General features: G+C 44.5%; 1 protein-coding gene across 3 annotated transcripts in view; it reads left to right on the top strand.

The window, feature by feature from the left end:
- Nucleotides 1-20941, top strand: part of tspearb (thrombospondin-type laminin G domain and EAR repeats b) — a 33264-nt gene that overhangs the window by 2919 nt on the left and 9404 nt on the right. For 2 of the 3 annotated variants that reach the window (XM_044216177.1, XM_044216175.1), the window contains 12 exons: nt 1184-1313; nt 1652-1927; nt 5059-5123; nt 5247-5408; nt 5495-5727; nt 6612-6702; nt 6850-7003; nt 14021-14152; nt 14693-14810; nt 14931-15045; nt 17720-17900; nt 20013-20071. In XM_044216177.1, the coding sequence (XP_044072112.1) occupies nt 1846-1927; nt 5059-5123; nt 5247-5408; nt 5495-5727; nt 6612-6702; nt 6850-7003; nt 14021-14152; nt 14693-14810; nt 14931-15045; nt 17720-17900; nt 20013-20071 (1392 nt within the window). In that variant the 5' untranslated portion in view covers nt 1184-1313; nt 1652-1845. Of the gene's footprint in view, nt 1-1183; nt 1363-1651; nt 1928-5058; nt 5124-5246; nt 5409-5494; nt 5728-6611; nt 6703-6849; nt 7004-14020; nt 14153-14692; nt 14811-14930; nt 15046-17719; nt 17901-20012; nt 20072-20941 lie in introns of all 3 variants that reach the window. The other variant, XM_044216176.1, reaches the window with a different exon arrangement.

Below are 20941 nucleotides of genomic sequence, written 5' to 3'. Positions count from 1 at the left end.
CTCACCCAAAGGAAACTAAACAGTTTTATTTATTGTTTATACTGCAGCAGTTTATGTCAAATGTACTTATTCATTATTGTTATACTACCATTTTATGAAAAGCATGTTAACTCATTCCAACATAATATGTTATATGCTAGATTGATATAAATGTATAGATCCAGGAAAGATGAATTAAATAGACTTAAAGAATATGTTTGTTGTAGAAATACTAGTTTATATCAAACCAAGATACTTATTTAGGCACTGAAGCTGACACATGATCACATGATCCTCCATCCCTTGTTTTTCTATATTAGTTAAAGGCCCTTTGTATGCCCTTCGACTGGAGCCAGGGGTCAGGAGCTAAAAGCTAACTCTAAGCTAACTGGACCTTAAAGCTAACTCTGAGCTAACTGGACCTAGAAGCTAACTCTGAGCTAACTGGACCTTAAAGCTAACTCTGAGCTAACTGGACCTAGAAGCTAACTCTGAGCTAACTGGACCTTAAAGCTAACTCTGAGCTAACTGGACCTAGAAGCTAACTCTGAGCTAACTGGACCTAGAAGCTAACTCTGAGCTAACTGGACCTTAAAGCTAACTCTGAGCTAACTGGACCTTAAAGCTAAGTCTGAGCTAACTACTCTAATAGTTTATAGCCTCTTTAGTGTCATAAATCTTTATGACACTAAATGACTTATGACCTCGTCTGCAATGTGCAAGATAGAAGATGTTAATGTAAGTCAGGAGTGAAGACTTTATGTTAATATAATGTGTAGTGGGGTATGAGCCAGTGGCAGTGGGGGTCCTGGTCCTGGAGGCGTTCAGGTCCTGGAGGCGTTCAGGTCCTGGAGGCGTTCAGGTCCTGGAGGCGTACAGGTCCTGGATGGAAGGTGGATTGCAGCCAATCACCTTCTCTGCGGAGCGAATGGTACAGTGCAGTCTGCTCTCGTCCTTGGCGGTGGCAGCTCTGACTTGAGGTCCTGGATGATGGTGGAAGAGGAAGGACTCCACAGTGTCGACTGGGGAGTCACACAGGGTGATGGGGGCGGGTGGGGCTGGGTGGGGCTGGGTGTGGGTATTAAAGTCTGGAAAACTGATTTACTTCTTCTTTCATCCCTTGATAATGAGTCAAACCTTTCCAGAAGTTTGAAGTGATTTTTGTTTGTTCAGCTTTGAGTTTTACCTTCTTCTTTTTCTTCAGATTTGACTAAATCCCCAAAACAGAAGACCTTCATCTCTCCAACAGAAACTGGACCAGGAGGTTACTGTCGTCACTGTCGTCATTGCTGTAGTCCGCACAGCAGCGGCTGAAACAACCGAGAGGAGTGAAGGTGAGCGGATGTGTCCAACCTTCAGTGAGCTGATGAAAGAGGTCTGAAGGTGATTTTTCTGGATCATTTTCAACGTGATATGTAGTGTGGTTTGATTAAAGACAATGGAGAAGTAAAAACGTGCTCTGAGTTGTTTCAAGGTTGGATTAGAGACCAGTCTGAGTGGCTGAAGACAACTAAAAACAACAGTCCTGATGCAAAATTGGTTTTAATTTGAAAGGTGTGTGTCATGAAACACAAGAAACAGGAAAGTTTTTTGCATGTCAGTGTTTTTCAAACCAAAACTGAGAAGCTTATTTAGTTTTTTAAGTCGTCAGTGTTCTTTTTTTTTAACGCAGACGTCCGAATAAACACTGCCGAAAAAAAGGGAGAAGAAGAAGAGGAAGAGGAAAAGCAGAGGTATCAGAGCCTGATCGGATGCTGTCCTGGTGCAGGTCGTCTTTCAGACTGAAAATGACCGTGAGCGACGCAGGTCAAGAAGCAAACCGGTGAGGTGGAATCAAACCCACGTCGTTGACCGTACGCGGGCGTGATGTTGGCGTGTCGCTCCCTGCTCCTCACCTGGGTGCTGCTCGCCACCAGAGTCCAAAGCCAGAGCTGGAGACCCTGTACAGGTACAAGGACGTAGGTGTGAGGTATTAAATGTCTCGACAAGAAAAGTCCACTAGAAACCGCTCTTCTTTTCCGGATTTACAGTAGGCCAATATTGGATTTGTTACTAACATAAGAGGACTCGTGTTCTCCCCAGAGTCAGATGGATGTCTCCGTGTGTCCACTACAGAGATAAATTGAGGACATGTTAGCTTAGCTTAGCACAAAGTCTGGAAAAAGGGGGGAACTGCTAGCCTAGCTCCATTAAAAGAGAACAACTCCAGCTCTGTCTCATTTACATGCTGTATGTTATTTACTGAACAGGAGTAGAAATAGAGATTTAAAAAGGAGACATTGTGCTTTTAGCAGCAGTTAGCGTTAGTGTTAACCCTAACGTGCTGGGAGCAGTGACTGCACGCTAAAACAAATCTGATCTCAGTCCTGTTACTGACTCGCTGGACCGCTTCTTCTCTTCTCTATTAATGTTTTTGTGAATTTGTCCACTTAGTTTACTCCTGTGATTAGCTGACATCTCTGTGACCTGGCCGCTGTGTTTCATGTGTTTCAGACGTTTCTGTGCTGCTTTGTGCTTCATTGTTTTTTGTGTCTTTGAAATGTGAGATCAGTTTCTGTGCATGTCGTCCCCTCCCTCCATTCATCCTCCATTCATCCTCCATTCATCCTGCATTCATCCTGCATTCATCCTGCATTGATCCGGCTGCAGCAACAATACACACAGACAGCCTCGGAGGAGCTTAAAGGGGAATTCCAGCTAAAAACTAACATTGAGCTGTTGCTGTCAGTTAACAATCAAAGATTTAATCTCCCTCTGCTTCTCTCCTTTCATCTCACGGCTGTCACCTTGTATGTTTGTCTCTTAATGTTTCTCTGAATAAACTGTGGTACCTGTTCTTGATGCTGAAGTACCTCAGTTGTGTTCAGCGCTGCAAAAACACAGCAAAACATTTTTAAAACAGCACTGAAGGACTGAGCATCCTGCTGCTGCTACAATCAGTGTTACGATTCAACGCATATTTAACCAATTCCCAAGATATTTCCACAAATTCAGGACACATCAAGGTTTTAACCATTTATTGCAACAGTAATACACATTTTCTCTGTAAGACGGTGTCGTCCCTCATTCGTCCAGGAATGTTCCATCGTAGAAAAGGTTTCAGTCGTAGTCGTCTGGACGCTGTTTTCAGAATCAAGACGTTTTGGCTCCCATCCGGAAGTCATTCTCAATTGTGAAAATGGTCTGAGAACTCAGAAATGTAAGCTACTCTGTGTTGCATAAGCCCCGCCCTCAGGAAGGGGTCTTCCTGAGTGTCTGCTGTTTACCTGCCTAGTTTCACCTGAAACTGACCTAATAGTTTCCATGATGGCCCAGTAATCAGTAATCAGGCCTATTGTTTTCTGGCTGCACCTCCCTCATCACTGTTAAGTACCTGATTAGCATATGATTGGTTTGACCACGGTGTTAATACACTGTGGTAAACGGTTGGCAAGTTGAATCTCAGACCACCATTTCTGTTCAAAGAGGGGTTTTCTTTTTCCACAAAAATGGTAGAGAGAAGAGTTGGTTTGAAAGAGGAGTCAAGGAAGCCATTTTTGTGAAAAAAGAAAACCCCTCTTTGAACAGAAATGGTGGTCTGAGATTTCATCTGCCAACGATCTATCACAGTGTATTAACACCGTGGTCAAGCCAATCATATGCTAATCAGGTACTTAACAGTGATGAGGGAGGTGCAGCCAGAAAACAATAGTCCTGATTACTGATTACTGGGCCATCATGGAAACAATTAGGTCAGTTTCAGGTGAAACTAGGCAGGTAAACAGCAGACACTCAGGTAGACTCCTCCCTGAGGGCGGGGCTTAAGCAACACAGAGTAGCTTACATTTCTGAGTTCTCAGACCATTTTCACAATTGAGAATGACTTCCGGATGGGAGCCGAAACGTCTTGATTCTGAAAACAGCGTCCAGACGACTACGACTGAAACCATTTTCTCTGTAAATTACTCAGTGACTTTGTACAAAACTCTGTATTTTACTTTATGATTCTGTACATTTATGTTTCTCCGTATGTTCTCCGCCTCCGTTATTTCATAAATTACTTTATACATTACTCCGTCACTCTGTACTGTGACCCTGTACATTACTCAGTGTAAACAACTCATTTCTAAAGCTGATTTGAGAATGAACTACCTGGTGGGCTGAATTCAGGGCTGTGTGTGTTTTGACTGTTACAGGACTGATCACCAACTTCTCACCTTTAATAATAAAACTTTCAGTATGAAAACTGCTCAGTGTAATGTTTGCTCTCACTGGAAAACATTACATCATTATTACAGGAACTTGACATGCCAAAATCTGATATCTGTCACTCGACACCCCTTTGGTTTTATTTTTAGATCAACACTGAAGCCACAGGTAGAGGAATAAAACGGCCCCTGAGGTGATAATGTGATAAAAATAAACTCTGCAGAGCTGAAGTGTTTATCTGTTAGCGATCTCTGCTGACACACTTATCAATCGCAGAGGAAAACATCCTGTTAGAAAGAGATCTGATAAAAACCAGCTGTTGTATAACATCTGCAGTGATTCTCTCAGCCGCTGCTTTCGCTTCATTTATACGAAAATCAACTTGAAACTTGCTGCAGTGAGATAATCCATCACTGTCAACATTTAATCAACTTTATTTTCTTTGCAAGTTCTGTTATCCTTGACTGGTTTCACTGCATTAACAATGCACTCTGATTTACAGCGACCTGCTGCTCTGTTTGCTCAGTAGTTGCTTGTAGTGAATAACCTACTTGAAGTCTTGTTGCAGCTGACATTGGTTTCACATAACTACATTTGGACAACACATTTTGCGTCACACAACTGCGAGGAAGACACTTATACTCATTCGTACGAACAGATTCGTCCTTAAGATGCTCGTCTGTGATTTAGAGAGAACTCGTGGCATTCACCTTATGCACGCGGCTGATTTAGAACAACAAGTTTATGCTGTCAGGAGAGTTTGATGAATCTCGTACGAACAAACATCTTTCCGAAGAATGTAAAGATGTTCTTGCATGAGGCCCAGTGCGCTGTTGTTCTGTACGTAGTGTGTGTTTAAAAGGCCAAAGTCTGTCTTTGTTTCCTCCTCAGACCTGCTGCCTCTTGACCTGCTGGCCAGAGCCCTGCCACACCCGGGACAAGCCCCGCCCACACAGGTAGGACACCGGGAGGGGTGGAGGGAGGGGCGAACGGTGACAAGATGAGGACGAACGTATGAACAGATAAATGACCGCAGAGCGGATGGTGATAAACAAATGATCAATCAAATGGCCAATCAGGTGCAGATGGTTCAGTCCAGAGGGTCCAGAGGTCTCCGATTGGCCGGTGCCGTGGCGACAGAGCTGAGTTTCCCCTCCTCCCAAGTCTTCACCAACTGTGACTACTTCCCTGCTGAGTTCTCATTGGTCGCCACCATCAAGATCCCGAGACTGAGACAGAAGGTGAACCAGTAGAACTGAATAGAACCTGTTCTGGTCTGGTCCGCTCCGGTCTGGTCTTACCTGTTCTTCCTCCTCTCTGTTTCCAGAGGAATGAGTACATCTTCTCTGTGGTGGAGGAGGGATCTGATTCGCTGTTGCTGGGGTTATGTGTCTCAGAGAATCGCCTCCACTTCCTGGTCACGCCCCCTGGTGTCGGTGGGCGGAGCAGGCTGAGCTTTAAAGATGTTGGACTGGATGACAACCGCTGGCACACCGTGGTGCTGGCCGTCACCGGACCGTACGCCATGCTGACCATCGACTGTGGACTGCCTCTGGAGCTGTGAGTCACCGTCAGACCAGTTCAGATCATTTCAAACCAGTTCAGACCAGTTCAGTGATCAGTCTGTTTTATCCTGGTTCACCAAAATTCAGTTTAGTTTAGCCTGGCTCCCTTTGGCTCATCCCGGTTCAGTCCAGTTCCGCCAGGTCCAGTCTGGTTCAGTCTAGTTTAACCTGGTTCACACCATTTCAAACTGGTTCACTTAAGTACAGACTGGTTCAGCTCATCTTTGTTCAGTTTAGTTTAAACTGGTTCAGTCCAATTCAGCCTGGTTCTCATCAGTTCATTAGTTTAGTCTTGTTCACTTCATTTGAGTCGGGTTCAGTTCAAACCAGCATGGTCTGGTTCAGTCTGATTCAGTCTGGTTGAGCCTGGTTTGGTCTGGTTCAGTTCAGTCTGGTTTGGTTCAGTTTGATCTGGTTCAGTCTAGTTTAGTTGAGCCAAATATGCCTGGTTTATAATAGGTAAGTCTAGTTCAGCTAAACTGAGCCTGGTTCTGACTGGTTCATTTTCATTCACTCCAGTTCAGCCTTATTTAGTCTGGTCTACTTTTGCTCAGCCCGACTAAGTCTACTTCAGTTTGGCTCAGCCTGGTTCATTCCAGTTGAAGGAAATGTTTGTTTCCTCCGGTTCACCCCGATTCAGTTCAGGTCAGTCTGGTTCAGGCTGGTCTGTACCGTTCAGTTCAAAACACAGTTCAAAACTCAAATACAAATTGTTTTTTACACCATGTAGGACAGTTAGAACTGGTCTTTGGTGGTTCAGGATCAGTGCCAAAATCAAGACTACTGAGAGTCATTTCAGTTTCGAGGTCACGAGGTCAGGAACCTCCTCTGACAGAACAGGAGGTCAGACTGTTGCATTAACTGGTTTCCTGTCTCCAGTAAACAGGTCCAGTCGTTCCCCAGCATCCTGAGCACCAGAGGGTCCAAGTTCTTCATCGGCAGCAGGAGGAGGATGAGGGGACGCTTCTCTGTGAGTCTGTAATCAGGATCAGGACTCCCGTCAGCTGAGATCTCGAGGGTCCTGCTGTCTCGTGACTTTAGAGCAGCAGTCGAATCTAAAAACATCCAGAAGCTTTAAGATGAAAACGTTTTACCTTCCTGTTCTGTCTGTGTTCAGGGTTTACTGCGTCAGCTGGTTCTACTTCCTGGTTCAGATGCCAGGCCCAGACTGTGTCCGACCTCTGACCCCAGCCTGGCCGAGCTGTCCGTCCCCCAGGTCCTAAAGTCCACCCCGCTCAAGCCTGACCACCATGGACCAGTTTACCCATACGGTGAGGGTTGTTAAAAAATGTAGTCAAATCCCAACATTGGTCAAAATACCGTGTGAACCAGCAGCATGGCAGGTGAGGGATGGTTCAGGTAGCTCGTTCTCTGAGTCAAATCTGAACACTGACTTAAACTCATCGTTATCTCTGATGTCCATCATGAATAAATGTCCAGAAATCATAGAAATAAAGACGCTCCGTATAACTGCAGAACCTGCCTGAGAATCATAATTTTTATAACTTAACTTTCCTTCGGTCTCACAGTGATCCGGTGAGCGCTGTCTGTCCGTCCACTGCAGACACGAGCTGCTGACAGCTAATTCAGCTGCTTTTAATGGGGACAATTTGCCAAAATGTAAACAGATATAGGCAAAAAAAACACCCACAGCGAGACAGAATGAAACCAACATTATACTTCCCATTTGTGCTTGTTGGGGGGCCAAGGGCTCTCAGTTTTGTCGGAGGGGGGCCCTCCTAACCCCTGATCCAGAGTAGCAAGGACACCTGTTTTCTGGAGAGACATGTTACTGTTAAGTTTTACAAATAAAAGTTTTCAATGTTTTGTGGAAACATTGGTGGAAAACCTCAGTGATCTGCACTGTTAGACTCCATTCAGCGAGAAAATGTTTGGGTTTTTGTGTTTTAAGCGAACTTACACTTTTATTTTGAAAACAATACAACGGATAAGAATGGTATTGCTTTTAATTCCACTGTTTATCATTTTTGGCAAATTCAACATTCACTGGATGGCCAAAAGTGTGTGGACAGCCCAGTACACGTACGAAGTAGAAAGTGGGCACAAAGCAAAAAAACTATTTGAATGCTATTTGTTTACATACAGTGATAATACCGTAGCAAGTAACACGTAACAAATTTCTCATCCAGAAATATACTTTAATAAAATAATTTGTGAATTCATGAACTAACCTTGAAAATGATTTTAGTTTAACTGATAGGAACCTGAGACTAAGATAATGCTGTATAAAATAAACTAAATAAAGCATGCACAACTGAAATATAGATTTAGGAACACTGTCCTGAACTGCCTTTGTCGTCGTCACCTGTAAATCTAAATATGAATGTAATACGTGCAGAGCAGAGTAAGTAGTAGAGTAGTAGAGTCCTGAGTGGCTGCAAACAGCGTCGACGACAAGTTCCACCAATCACAGGGTCAGAGCAGCCTCTATGTCACCTGACAGGCAAAACTCAGGGAAAGAAAACGTCCCTCTAGTACCCGTCACTGCTCACGAAGCTTAATATTGCTGTGAGCGGACGGTAACAACTGAAGGCGCTTTAGATAACGAGTTTTATCAGCTCCTCTTCTCTCGTCTGGATTTTGGCAGCTGGATGTGTTACACTGTCGAGCTGTCCGCATACTTTTGGCCATGTAGTGTAACTTTGATGAAAACCAGTGGATCCGGTTCACATCAGGGCACTTTGACCGCTCTTACCTTTCAGGGTTGGTGGTTTTGGATGTGATGGTATCAGTGATTCAGTAACCTGAGCTACAAAATGACGGACAGGATGGAAGAGCTGCTTCCTGTGTGTGTGTGTGTGTGTGTGTGTGTCGGGGTCTGTCCTACTGTTTGATGTGTGTTTCCATGACAACAGTGTGAGGTCAGACTGGTGCTGAGGTGACGGACAGGTGCTGACATTCAGCTTTCAAAACAACAACATCGCACAGGTGTGTTCGTGTTATTGTGTCCACCCGCTGTATGAAGGCTCGTCGTACTGTTCACACCTTCCTGGACTACAGTTTCTCGTTCTCTGTCTTCTCCAGATGTTGTGTTCCCGTGGAAACCGCGCTCACGCGGGTCCTATTAAAGCTACAAGATGGGCGCGTAGTTTATGTGAACAGTTGAACCCCCCCAGCCAGTCTCTATCAAAAACAGCGAGTTTGACCGCAGTGGAAAACCTGCGCTTCATGAGCGCTAAGACTGACGCACAAACTGAATTACGTCACTTCAGTTGCTCTCGTGCCAACAAGCTAACATTACTAAAGTCTTTGAAGTGGCTGCATTCAAATAAGCTGAGAAAGGAGGCGACTTCCTGTCACAGTAACAGCTAGCTATACAGGCTAAACTCATTATTATCGTGAAGGACTGTCTCACCTGCCAGTTATAACTTTATAAATGATAAGCTAATAAAACACGTAATACAGCCTCAAACTGTAAACTCATAGTGCTTCAGAAGGAGCGTTTCCCACAACTCCCCACTGAACATGCAGTTATAGCACGCTAGCTAGCTAATTCTTGTCTTCTTGTGGTCTGATCAACAGTAAATTCATCAAATTCTGCGCCCCGTATCGCTATTTTCCAAACTACTGTAGCTGCCATATTTGGCGGGACCCGCGGGAGCGCGGTTTCCATGGGAACGCAGCCGTTGAGGCTTTCGTCATATGAAAGTGGGTGCGGTTTCATCTAAAGTTGGTTGGAAAAAAACGACAGTACAGTACAGAGATAGGTCCAGGGCAAGTTAGCTTAGCTTAGCACAAAGACTGGAAGCAGGGGAAAACTGCTAGCCTAGCTCCATCAAAGCCCAAAATCTACAGTGTGTTTCCACTAAACCTGCTGCTGGTGGCTGTAGCTGACGTACAAGTAAAAGTTTAGATTAAAACAAAAAAGAAATGTGGTGGGAGAATCCACACATGCCGAACTGACCAAAACACCAAACTGTTTTATAAAAATGTGTCAGGTCTGATTTTACTGATATGCAAAGAAGAAACACAATTGATAGATTTGGGGGAGTTTTGCCACCTTTGAAAACAGAATGAGGAATAGACACTTAACCTAGCTTAGCACAAAAACTAAATCAGATGTTCAGCCAAAATAATCACAAAATCACCGTAAGACGCTGTTGGGACTGCGAAGCATGATAAGCATGCTATTATCAACGATGTGGGCACGTTATGCTAACACTATGCTTACAAGCTAATGTTAATTTTAGAGTCATGTTAAATTGTTTACCTTCGGGATCACTACAGTAATAAAATAATCTAAACTCAAAGGTCTTTTTCCAAACTAGTTGCACAAGTGGACATATGAGCTTATTTCATGTTGTTACCCCTTATTATTATTTTTATTTAACCTTTATTTAAACAGGAAGTCTCTTGCGATACCTCTCATTTACAAGAGAGATCTGGCCAAAATGGCAGCGAAAGATAGGTGTCACATAACAAATAAAAAACACATAATCACAACAAAATGGAACTGAGAGAGATAAAACATGCAACAGACATTTTTAAAACAATTACAATAAACCAATTATGCTAGCTGTTTGCAGCTAACTGATGTAATGTAGCTACAGACAGCTAACATATCTGGTGTTAGGGTAGCTGTTTTAAGCTAACCATGTTCAACCTAGCTTAGCACAAAGCTTTCTTTACTTCTTTCCTTCCTTCTTTTCTAAATTATTCCCTTTTTCTCCTTATTTCTTTCCTTTGCTATTATTTTTACACCAAGTTCCTTCTTTCTTTCTTTCTTTCTCTCTTGCCTTCCTATTTTTTAATAATAATAATAATAATAACTTTCTACAGCGCTTTTCATAACCAAAGTTACAAAGTGCTTTACATGGTTGAACCAGGATTAAAACATTTCAGGACTGTTGGCATTAAACATTGACCTAGAATTAATAAAAGTTGTTTTTTTTTTAAAGAAACATTTTAAGAAGTGATTTAAAAGATGTCACTGACTCAGCAGCCTCAGATCCTCGGGCAGCGAGTTCAGGGTTCAAACCTGAATACACTGAATTACAATAATCTAACCGAGATGAAATAAAAGCATGAATGACCTTCTCGAGATCAGGTCGAGAGAGAAAAGTCCTGATCTTTGAGATGCTCCTTAGGGAAGGGATTGGTGACTAGCTCGCTAGCTAACAAGATGTCTTATCTTGTAAGCATAGCTCCCTAGCTAACAAATGTTAGCAACTGAAGTCTGTAGTTGGGGGTTGGGGGATGAGTGACAATAGTTTTCAACAGCTGGAATACAATTTGACATTATAGGTGCTCTAAAATTCCTGTTAGCTTGCCATCTACTGTTAGCATAACTTGCTCCCATTGTTGGTAATGCCATGGCTGTCATTAATTGGCAGCCCCACCAGGATCTCACAGAGTTCTACGTGATTATTGTTACTCAAAATGACTAAATGTGATGCGGGGTTTTGTCCTGGACGCAGAGACGTGGAACTGAAATCCATCTGAAACTCCTGACTGAAGAAGACAGAGAACAAACAAGAGGATTTCCTTAAATGTCTGAGCGTTTGTTGAGGTGAACTGTGTGAGCAGTGACTCTTAGATATGACTCAGAGTTTATATAAACCTGGATCAGGTGAACCGTCTGTGGCGTGTTTGATTTACGTACCTGTCCACAGCTGAGTGCACTGCATACACAACAAAGTCAGCACTGCATACACAATGTCAAAGTCAGCTTGACTTGACTCCAGACTTTGGGCCTTAGGCAGGGTTGCTGGCCAACTCGATAACAGGTTATTTCACTGAATTTAGAGTTCCTGTTTTGGACGGGGGAATGTGTATTTGAATAATCAACCTTTTGTTCAGACGTAAAGTCTAAAAGAAAACCTTGTTAAACGTTACAGATATTGATGAGCTGTGAGCATTTAAAGCAGTTTTTACCTTCTCAGACTGTTTCATTTTAATATTTTTAAGAGAAATGTTCCAAAAAATAAACAATTTTATGTTGCAGAACTATGTTTTTCATCTTCACTCATTTAATCTTGGGGGTCCCAAGGTGGTCGCTGGTGGTTGAGGCTAAAGCTAACAGGTCCCAGGTCATGATATCATGCTAACAGACTGAGGCTAAAGCTAACAGGTCCTAGCTCATGATATCATGCTAACAGACTGAGGCTAAAGCTAACAGGTCCTAGCTCATGATATCATGCTAACAGACTGAGGCTAAAGCAGAGGTCTGAGGATATCATGCTAACAGACTGAGGCTAAAGCTAACAGGTCCTAGCTCATGATATCATGCTAACAGACTGAGGCTAAAGCTAACAGGTCCTAGCTCATGATATCATGCTAACAGACTGAGGCTAAAGCTAACAGGTCATGATATCATGCTAACAGACTGAGGCTGAAGCTAACAGGTCCCAGGTCATGATATCATGCTAACAGACTGAGGCTAAAGCTAACAGCTCATGATATCATGCTAACAGACTGAGGCTGAAGCTAACAGGTCCGTAAATGTAGACAAATATAGGCAAAAAAACAGGGCTGAAGTTGTAGCTCACAGCTGAGTCACTGACTCCATGGCAACATTATGCTTTGGGGGGGGTCCAGACTTATACAGGAGGTGCTACCAGAACTGCCTTATATAGCTCTAACAATGATGCCTGTTGAGTCGAGTTCAGGTTGTTTATTGTCCCGGTGTTGACGTGCAGTGGCCGTTCTGTCTTCAGGCAGGCTAAACCTCATTCGCAGCCTCTCCTGTCTGTTTCCACGCAGCTCTCGTCTCCCTCCGGGGGATGTAGACTGACGCGTAATGATATGAGAGTCATCTCTTTCCGTCTGCTCGTAATGAGGACGTGCGGTTGAAGGAGTGATGAAAACCTTCATTAGGCTTCGCTTCATTAAAGCTGAGCTGTCAGTTCACCTCCATCTGTCAACCACACAGTCGGATACAGTTACTGCTTGAAATGACAAGTAATAAAATGGTTTCCAGCTCTGTCACTGTGGGATTGTTCCAAAGAAAAGGGACTTTCCACCACAGTTAATCACTCCACCTCCCGTCTGCAGTGGTGTACTATAAACTGTGCTTAAGTACAGTTTTGAGGTACTTGTACTTTACTTGAGTTTTTACGTCACTACATTTATCTGACGGCTTTAGTTACTTTACATGTTAAAACACACGAAGAGTTTATTAAATCTGATGTTTCGTTATAAATGAAACTCCAGCAGTTTATTCGAGTGCAGCTGAGTCGATCAGTCGACTGACAGAAGATTAATCAGCAGCTGTTTTGATGTTTGAAGTCGTTTCTCCTGTAAATCCCTTCCTGGCTGCAGCTGCTCAGATGTGCAGATCTGCTGCTTTCCTCTGAACGACTGTAATAACTGTAATGTTTGTTAATAACGTCCGAGCTTTGGACTGTCGGTCGGACACGACGACACGCTGAAGGCGCCGCTTTGGGCTCTGGGTCGTCGTGGACGGCGCTTCTCACCGCTTTCACCAGTTTTCCAAACCGATCGATCGATCGACGGATCGACGGAGAAAAGAATCGGCAGATGGATCCAGAATGAAAAGCATCATCAGCTGCAGTCCGATACAAACCGGTTCAACATGAGCTCCAGCTCCACCAGCTGCAGCAGCAACATCCTGCTTTACATTAATGCACGAGGAATAATAACCTGATGATAGAATATATAACAGCACAGCAGCCACAGGGACGCTGCACTGCTTTAATGCTTTAAGGGCTTTTTCCTGATCACACTCTCACACTTTCACTGCAGCAGAGGGTTTCACAGAGTGTGTGTCAGTGCTTTTACTGCAGTAACGGGTCTGAACGCTTCCGCCTCCGCTGTGTGTGGAAGAATAAAATATAAAACTAAAACACAGATGAACAAGCAGTCAAACTGAAGCTACACAGGACAAATAATATGAAATCCAGTAAAGAATAATGAACAGGGAAAGCGTTCATAGCATAGTAGCTTGCTAAGTGATGCTAACATTGGCTAGCAAGCTAAGTTACCTTATTGAAATAGTTTTCTAAAGGATCGACGGAGTGTCTTGTTAACGTCTTATTACATAGAAAATATGAAATATTTGCTGGCAAAATTGTTGCATCAAAAATATTGACGACAGTTAGCGGTTAGCTAACTCAGTTAGCTGACTCTTGTCGAGAGCTAAAAGCACTTTATCCGTCACAGTAACCTCCATTTAGAAACAAAACTACCTTTGTTTTTAAAATCCGCTGTATTTCATCACTGCTGTCCTCTGCCACTCTGAACCGTCATCACACCGTGAAACACCGGCTTCCTGAAGACATGTCGTCGCTTTTGTTGTTCTGTTTCAGAGGCGGAGGCCAGAGTGACTCTGGGAAATCCTCCTCCGTGTTCGGGACCAGAAGACGGCCAGCTGTGGTTCAACGCTCAGAGGAAAGACCTGCTCATCTGCGACGGACTCACGTGGAGGACGCTGCTGCTGAGTGAGTCTGAAAGTCCATCAGAAGTCCTCGGATACTGAATGTTTACAGTCGGGAGGTGTGAGGACGGAGACACGGCGTCTGCTGCGTTGTCTCTGGATTTTTAACACAGTGCTTTTGTAATAAAACACTGACCCTGACATTAAACTGCTGATGATCAGGGTTCACATCACGATCCACATCACAGAACAACCTTTCTAAATCCTCTAATTTAAGGGGACGGAAAACGACTTCCATTCACAAACAAATACTTTCCTGATGCTCTGCCAGGTCTGAACTTCACCTGCTTCACTTCACTTCAGTTTTTTTTTAGGATGCAGTATTCAGGCCACTGTGGAGGCCTGAACACTATAAATATACAGTTTTACGTGTATGTGAAAACCTGCTTGGCAACAAACTGATTTCTGATTCTGATAACAACGTAAAAACTGTCATGAGCCAGAAAAAGTCAAGAAACCCTGTTGTATTAAACCTTTAACACAAGGTGAAATACTGTTTCATACCTTTACTACACGTGTCTGCTGTCTCACATCTCCCCTGCAGGTAAGGAGCGTTTGGATTACGTGGAGGACTACCAGGATCTGTACACCAGCTCGGAAACCTTCGACGTTGAGGTCTTCTCCATCCCGTCTGAAGGCCTGTTCATGGCTGCAGCCAACAGGTACTGAAACATCTCCGAGGAATCGATCGCATGTACGAACAGGACCTGATTGTCTGACTACATAAAGTCTGAAGGACATGAAAGACGTCTCCATGGTAACCCTCATGTCTCGTCCCGCAGGGACTCTCGACCCGGTTCGGGTATCTACAAATGGAGAGACGGGTCGTTCCAGCTCTACCAGAACATCAGCACTCAGGAGGCTCGAGCCTGGAGACACTTTACCATCGACGGCAAGGTTGATCTGAAAGAGAACTTGTTCTATTTATAATAACTCGAACTATTATCGAATAACTCCCGCTGCTCTTTCATTTGTTTCTATCTGCAGGATGCCTCTCGTTTTTCTGTGACTCGCTCTGTACGGAGTGGTTGTTATTTGTGGGGCTTTAACTGTGTGACTGTCTCAGAGCGTAACCATCGTCTCCGTTTCTCCCAGCAGCAGGTTTCATGTTGTCCATTCCCTCGCGGTAAATATCAGTACATTGCGCCGTCTCTGTGCCACCTGTGAACGTACAGTATGATGCACTGTGATGCGCTGTTGCTTCGCCTGGCTACCCTCCCTGCTGACACGATCGCTGGAAAGTCCGGGTGTGCCGGCCTTCATAAACGCGCTTCAGTTACCTCCAACTCTCTGAAGACGCTGATAAGTCACTCTAACTGCGCGCGGCTGTTAGCGCTGGTGTTTGTGAATGTGACCTTCAATGAGGCTCATTTGCATAGAAAGGGGCCAATTTTGCAGCAAATGCATATTAGCTAATTTACATACCTGCAAATAGCACCGGAGCACCGAGACGCTATTTGCTTGGCGGCGCAGTGAGGTGTGCGGTTCACCCTTTGCAGGTGCTTTGAGAGTTACAGTTTCTTTTTGTCGTCTTTATTGAGGTTTACCTGCCGCAAAAGCGGCTAAGCTCTGTGGCTTCTGCCCAGAGTCCGCCTCCCCTCGCCTTACCGGAGTCTTGCCTTCTGTTGCCGCGGGAACACGGTTCACGGAGTCGTGTGCAACAGATTTATTCAGGATGTTGTGTTGGAGCCAGGTCTCAGGAAGCTGTGGGCACAACAGTCTCTGACTTCAACATTGCCGAGTTAGTCCCATTTCATCCATTCCATTTTCCTGCGCCCAGACGTTAGCTTAGCTCTTACCCCGGCACGAGAACTACGTCGCATTTTACAGTTTTCGATATCGAATAAAAAACTAAACTACAATGTGAAATACAAACAAATGGACAAATTATCCGATCACTGTTTTAATCAACGACCTGCATGTAGCCGTAGAATCAAAAATATTTCTTCTTCAGAAGTTGATTTAGCTGTTTGAACTTTCGCACTGATAAACAGCATCTTGCATTTCAGTACCGTCGTCTCTGCCAGTGATCTTAGCTAACGTTAAGTCTTCTTCAAGTCTCCTTCCTCTAGATGTTTGCTCAAAGGAACATCGCTGTGTTACTGTTGCTGACGTTTTATCGGCTCCTCTGAAGCTAAACCCAGACACTGAACAGTATTTTAGCGAACATGCGAGCGAATCAGCTTCTGAATGATCAGCTGCTCTGCAGTGGAGAGAACGGGTAGCTGTGGTGATGCTAATGCTAATGCTAGGTGAGCGGGATCGACAGAGAGAGAGAGCGGTTCAGAGTTTATAATGAGAACTTTTTACTGAGGAGCGTCAGTCTGTTGTTGATTTGTCTCCATGTTGTCGAGGACATTTGCATAAAGTTGGACCTTTCTCAACTTCTCCAGGTCACTGGGAGACTTGAGAGTCTTGAATCCCAAAGGGGGCTGGGGCCAGGAGGCTATCTGGGGGCTGCATTCACAGTGAATGGCAGCCATGTTATATGCCCAGTTTGTGCCTCTCACGTATCACCATTAGGGCTGCATTTAAGGTTTATTTTCATTACTGATTGATCTGCCAGTTATTTTCTCAATTAATCGTTTCTGTCAAATGTTAGAAATGCTCAACACAGTTTCCCAGAGAGCGACGTCTTCAGATGTTTGTTTCTTAAGTTGCGACGTCTGTCTGCCAGCCAGAAAAGACACATGACATAAGTATTTCACTATCAGTTATAATGGCAGCTAATGAACGGATGGTGTCAACACCGATCTTCCTCTACGTGTTACGGCAGCGGCCGGCTCGAATCCAACCTGCGGCCTTTGCTGCCCCCCGTTCTGACCGTGTTTGACCTCTGGGTGACCTCTAACAGTGTGACCTCTGGCCTGTGGTTGACTCGTAACTCTGAAGCTTTCGGGCTTTTATCTGCTCGGGATGAACAGAAACAGTGTGCACGCTCGGAGAGAGGAGGTGTCCTTAAAAAGGTCAAACCAGAAGAAAAAGAGCTGTTTGAAGTCTTCTGTTCACATTGTGCTGCTTCTGTTTGTGCAGCGCAGGTGGTTCATATGCACCAACACACACAAACAGGTGTGAACATAAAGCTCTGCAGGTATTCAGTGTCACAGGGAAACCCGCTGAAAAGGACAGATCACTAGGAGGAGGGAGGGAAACGCATTCAAAGTTATTTAATTCAAAGTCCGACTAATGTTCCAGCTCATCCCACAGGGGTTGGCTGGGGTCGAGGTCAGGACTCTGTGCAGACCAGTTAACGTTCTCCACACCAAACTGGGAAGCCCGTCTCCTTCTGGAGCTGCTCTGTGTCATGAAACAGGAAATGGACAAGCACAAAGATGGAAGAACACTGTTGTCTAAATACGAATGCATGACGGAGCGTTCGGATTCCACTTCACCAGAACCAGGACGAACAGACCAGACTGAAAGTATAAGGATCAAAGTGTCCACTTACTTTTGGCTCTTTAGTCCATAAACTGTGTTTTTGTTTGTTGGTCTTGTTAAGCGTGACGAAACGTTGGATTTTATTCGTATGTGACGTTAAAGTCGATGAGTTATGGGATTTTTTCTGCATCAGATTTTCCTGGTGGTGGCGAACTCCAGGGAGGCGGAGCCTGAGCTGTCAGTCATCTACAGGTGGAATCAGCAGCGGCGGCGTTTCCTCCGTCACCAAATACTGGAGACTCACTCCGCTCTGGACTGGGAGGCCTTTCACATCCACAACCACAGCTTCCTGGTGGTAGCCAATCACAGACGAGGTAAACAAACACCGACAGAAACACGATCTTTAAAGCGTCGTGGTGTGCGGCAGCCGTCGGCGGACGCCAAAACATCAACAGAAACGTATCAATCCTGCTGATCAGTATGGACAGGTAACTGCACACCTGAGTGTACAAAAGGCTCCCCGAGGCTCTGATCTCGTTTCTTCCTCTGCTGATGAAGAACCTGTAATATTATGAAAAGTTCCAGAATAGTTAATGAATGGACCTTGAGTTTGTTTTGTGTTCGTGCTCAAACGAGGCTGTTTGAGCTTGAGTCTCCTCGTCTGTCGTGAAATAACACCTGTAACACCTGCTGTGTGTTACTGTGTGTGTGTGTTACTGTGTTAAACAAGTAAACACAAAATGCAGTTTTTAAATGAAGGTTGTTATTATTAAGGGAAAACAAAATCCAAACCTACATGGCCCTGTGTGAAAAAGTGATTGCCCCCTAAACCTAATAACTGGTTGCTCCACCCTTAGCAGCAACAACTGCAATCAAGCGTTTGCGATAACTTGCAATGAGTCTTTTAAAACAAAAAAGAACAAAATGAAGACTTTGGAGTGGCCAAGTGGAGGTAAGTTGAGCAAACTGTTTGCGAATGTTTATTCAGCATCTGTTGCATAATAGCCGAACCTTCAGCTGACCTGAATCCTATTGAGATGCTGTGGCGTGACCTTAAAAAGGCAGTTCATGCTCGAAAACCCTCCAATGTGGCTGAATTACAACAATTCTGCAAAGATGAGTGGGCCAAAACTCCTCCACAGCGCTGTAAAAGACTCATTGCAAGTTATCGCAAACGCTTGACTGCAGTTGTTGCTGCTAAGGGTGGAGCAACCAGTTATTAGGTTTAGGGGGCAATCACTATTTCACACAGGGCCATGTAGGTTTGGATTTTGTTTTCCCTTAATAATAACACCCTTCATTTAAAAACTGCATTTTGTGTTTACTTGTGTTATCTTTGACTAATTCTTAAATTAGTTTGATGATCTGAAACATTTAAGTGTGACAAACATCCAAAAACAATTTTTCACACCACAGTAACACACACACATTTAAAGGAACAGTCAGATGAGAAGTCGGAGATTAATTTTGTCTAAACTAATTATATATAATACAAAACAAATATATTAATCAGAATAATGAGATATCAGTAAATTACGGTGTTGTTGTTCCATCGTCATCAATAGGACTTCTGATGTCACCCCTGGCCTTCAGAATAAAAGCAGAACATTAAAACAGGTGAACAGGTACGAAGTGGATAAATGTTTACAGACCAAATCTCACTTTAGGTCATAACCCAGAAACATAAAGGTGAGGAGACGCTAAAAGGTTGGGACTCGAACGATTTACTGAAATCACTTAACCAACTGAAACCTGTCTGCGTTTCCTTAATATCAGATTACATCATCACATCATCATCACCAGGACACTAATGAAGCATTACACACTTTCGCAGTATTTATACCAAATGTAATGTTTTACTTTGTGGAGATGACGCTTTTATTTTGAAGGATTTGGACCAGCGCTCTTATTTTTCTGGTTTTACTTTTTTAAATATTTAGATTTTTTTGATTGAGACGTTTCACTCAGAAAACAGCTGGTTTGGTTATTAAACAAACGTCCACTTGGACTCAAGGATGAGCTGATTAGAATAATTTGGTGGTCAAAGGTCAAAGGTCACTGTGACCTCACAAAACACGGTTTTGGCCAAGAACTGATGACCACATTCCACAGCTAGACTCACCTGTACAGGTGACACTTTTGACTCAAAGGTCAAAGGTCACTGTGAGCTCTAAACAGGTTTTTAGCCCAGTTGACCGGGATGACACAGAGAGTAATCAATAACTAACACAGCGCGGGCTTTCCTCCGTCTCGTCCATTCTGCCTTTCACTTCCTGCCTCGTTCTGAATTTGGAGCGTCATCAGAATCACGTGACCGCAAACAACGAATCGGAGCGCGCCGAGCTAACCGCGACCCTGTGCGTCTGCGGGCCGGTGACTCGAGTTGGTCCTAATACTGTAAATATGGACACTGACGTTAGTGATGTGTCCTTAGAGTGATTTATTACAGTTTAAAATGATTTAAAAGCGTCTCTTTGTGTCCTCAGCCAGAGACTCCAACCACAACATCCACAGTGTGATCTACAGGTGGAACCCAGACACAAAGGTAACGCTGTCCTCGCAGACATGTTGTCCAAACTCTGCTCCATATATGAATCACAGATGTCCAACTCACTGTCCTGTCCAGCCCTGTCCTCTGCTCTTCTGTCTTGTTGTCCTATCTTTTCCTGTCCCGTCCTCTCCCGTCTCTTTCTGTCCTTTAATGTTCTCGTCTTCCTTTCTTGTCCTCCCGTCCTGTCCTGTCCTGTCCTATCTAAGTCTGCCCCATCCTCTCCTGTCCTGTCCTGTCCTGTCCTGTCCTGTCCTCTCTAAGTCTGCCCCATCCTCTCCTGTCCTGTCCTCTCCTCTCCTCTCCTCTCCTCTCCTGTCCTGTCCTGTCCTGTCCTCTCTAAGTCTGCCCCATCCTCTCCCCGTCCTGTCCTGTCCTGTCCTGTCCTCTCTAAGTCTGCCCCATCCTCTCCCGTCCTGTCCTGTCCCGTCCTGTCCTCTCTAAGTCTGCCCCATCCTCTTCCGTCATGTCCTGTCCCATCCTGTCCTCTCTAAGTCTGTCCCATCCTCTTCCGTCCTGTCCCGTCCTGTCCTCTCTAAGTCTGCCCATCCTCTCCCGTCCTGTCCAATTCCTGCCATGTCTTGCGTTGTCCTCTCCTACCTTTTCCTCTCCCGTCTCATCCTCTCTTGTCCTCTCTAAGTCTGCCCCATCCTCTCCTGTCCTGTCCTGTCCTGTCCTGTCCTCTCCTGTCCTGTCCTGTCCTGTCCTCTCTAAGTCTGCCCCATCCTCTCCCGTCCTGTCCTGTCCTGTCCTGTCCTCTCTAAGTCTGCCCATCCTCTTCCGTCCTGTCCCGTCCTGTCCTCTCTAAGTCTGCCCATCCTCTCCCGTCCTGTCCAATTCCTGCCATGTCTTGCGTTGTCCTCTCCT

The sequence above is a fragment of the Siniperca chuatsi genome, linkage group LG12, assembly GCF_020085105.1.
Source record: "Siniperca chuatsi isolate FFG_IHB_CAS linkage group LG12, ASM2008510v1, whole genome shotgun sequence".
NCBI classification, from domain to species: Eukaryota; Metazoa; Chordata; class Actinopteri; order Centrarchiformes; family Sinipercidae; genus Siniperca; species Siniperca chuatsi.
This window is presented reverse-complemented; position numbering and strand designations above follow the sequence as displayed.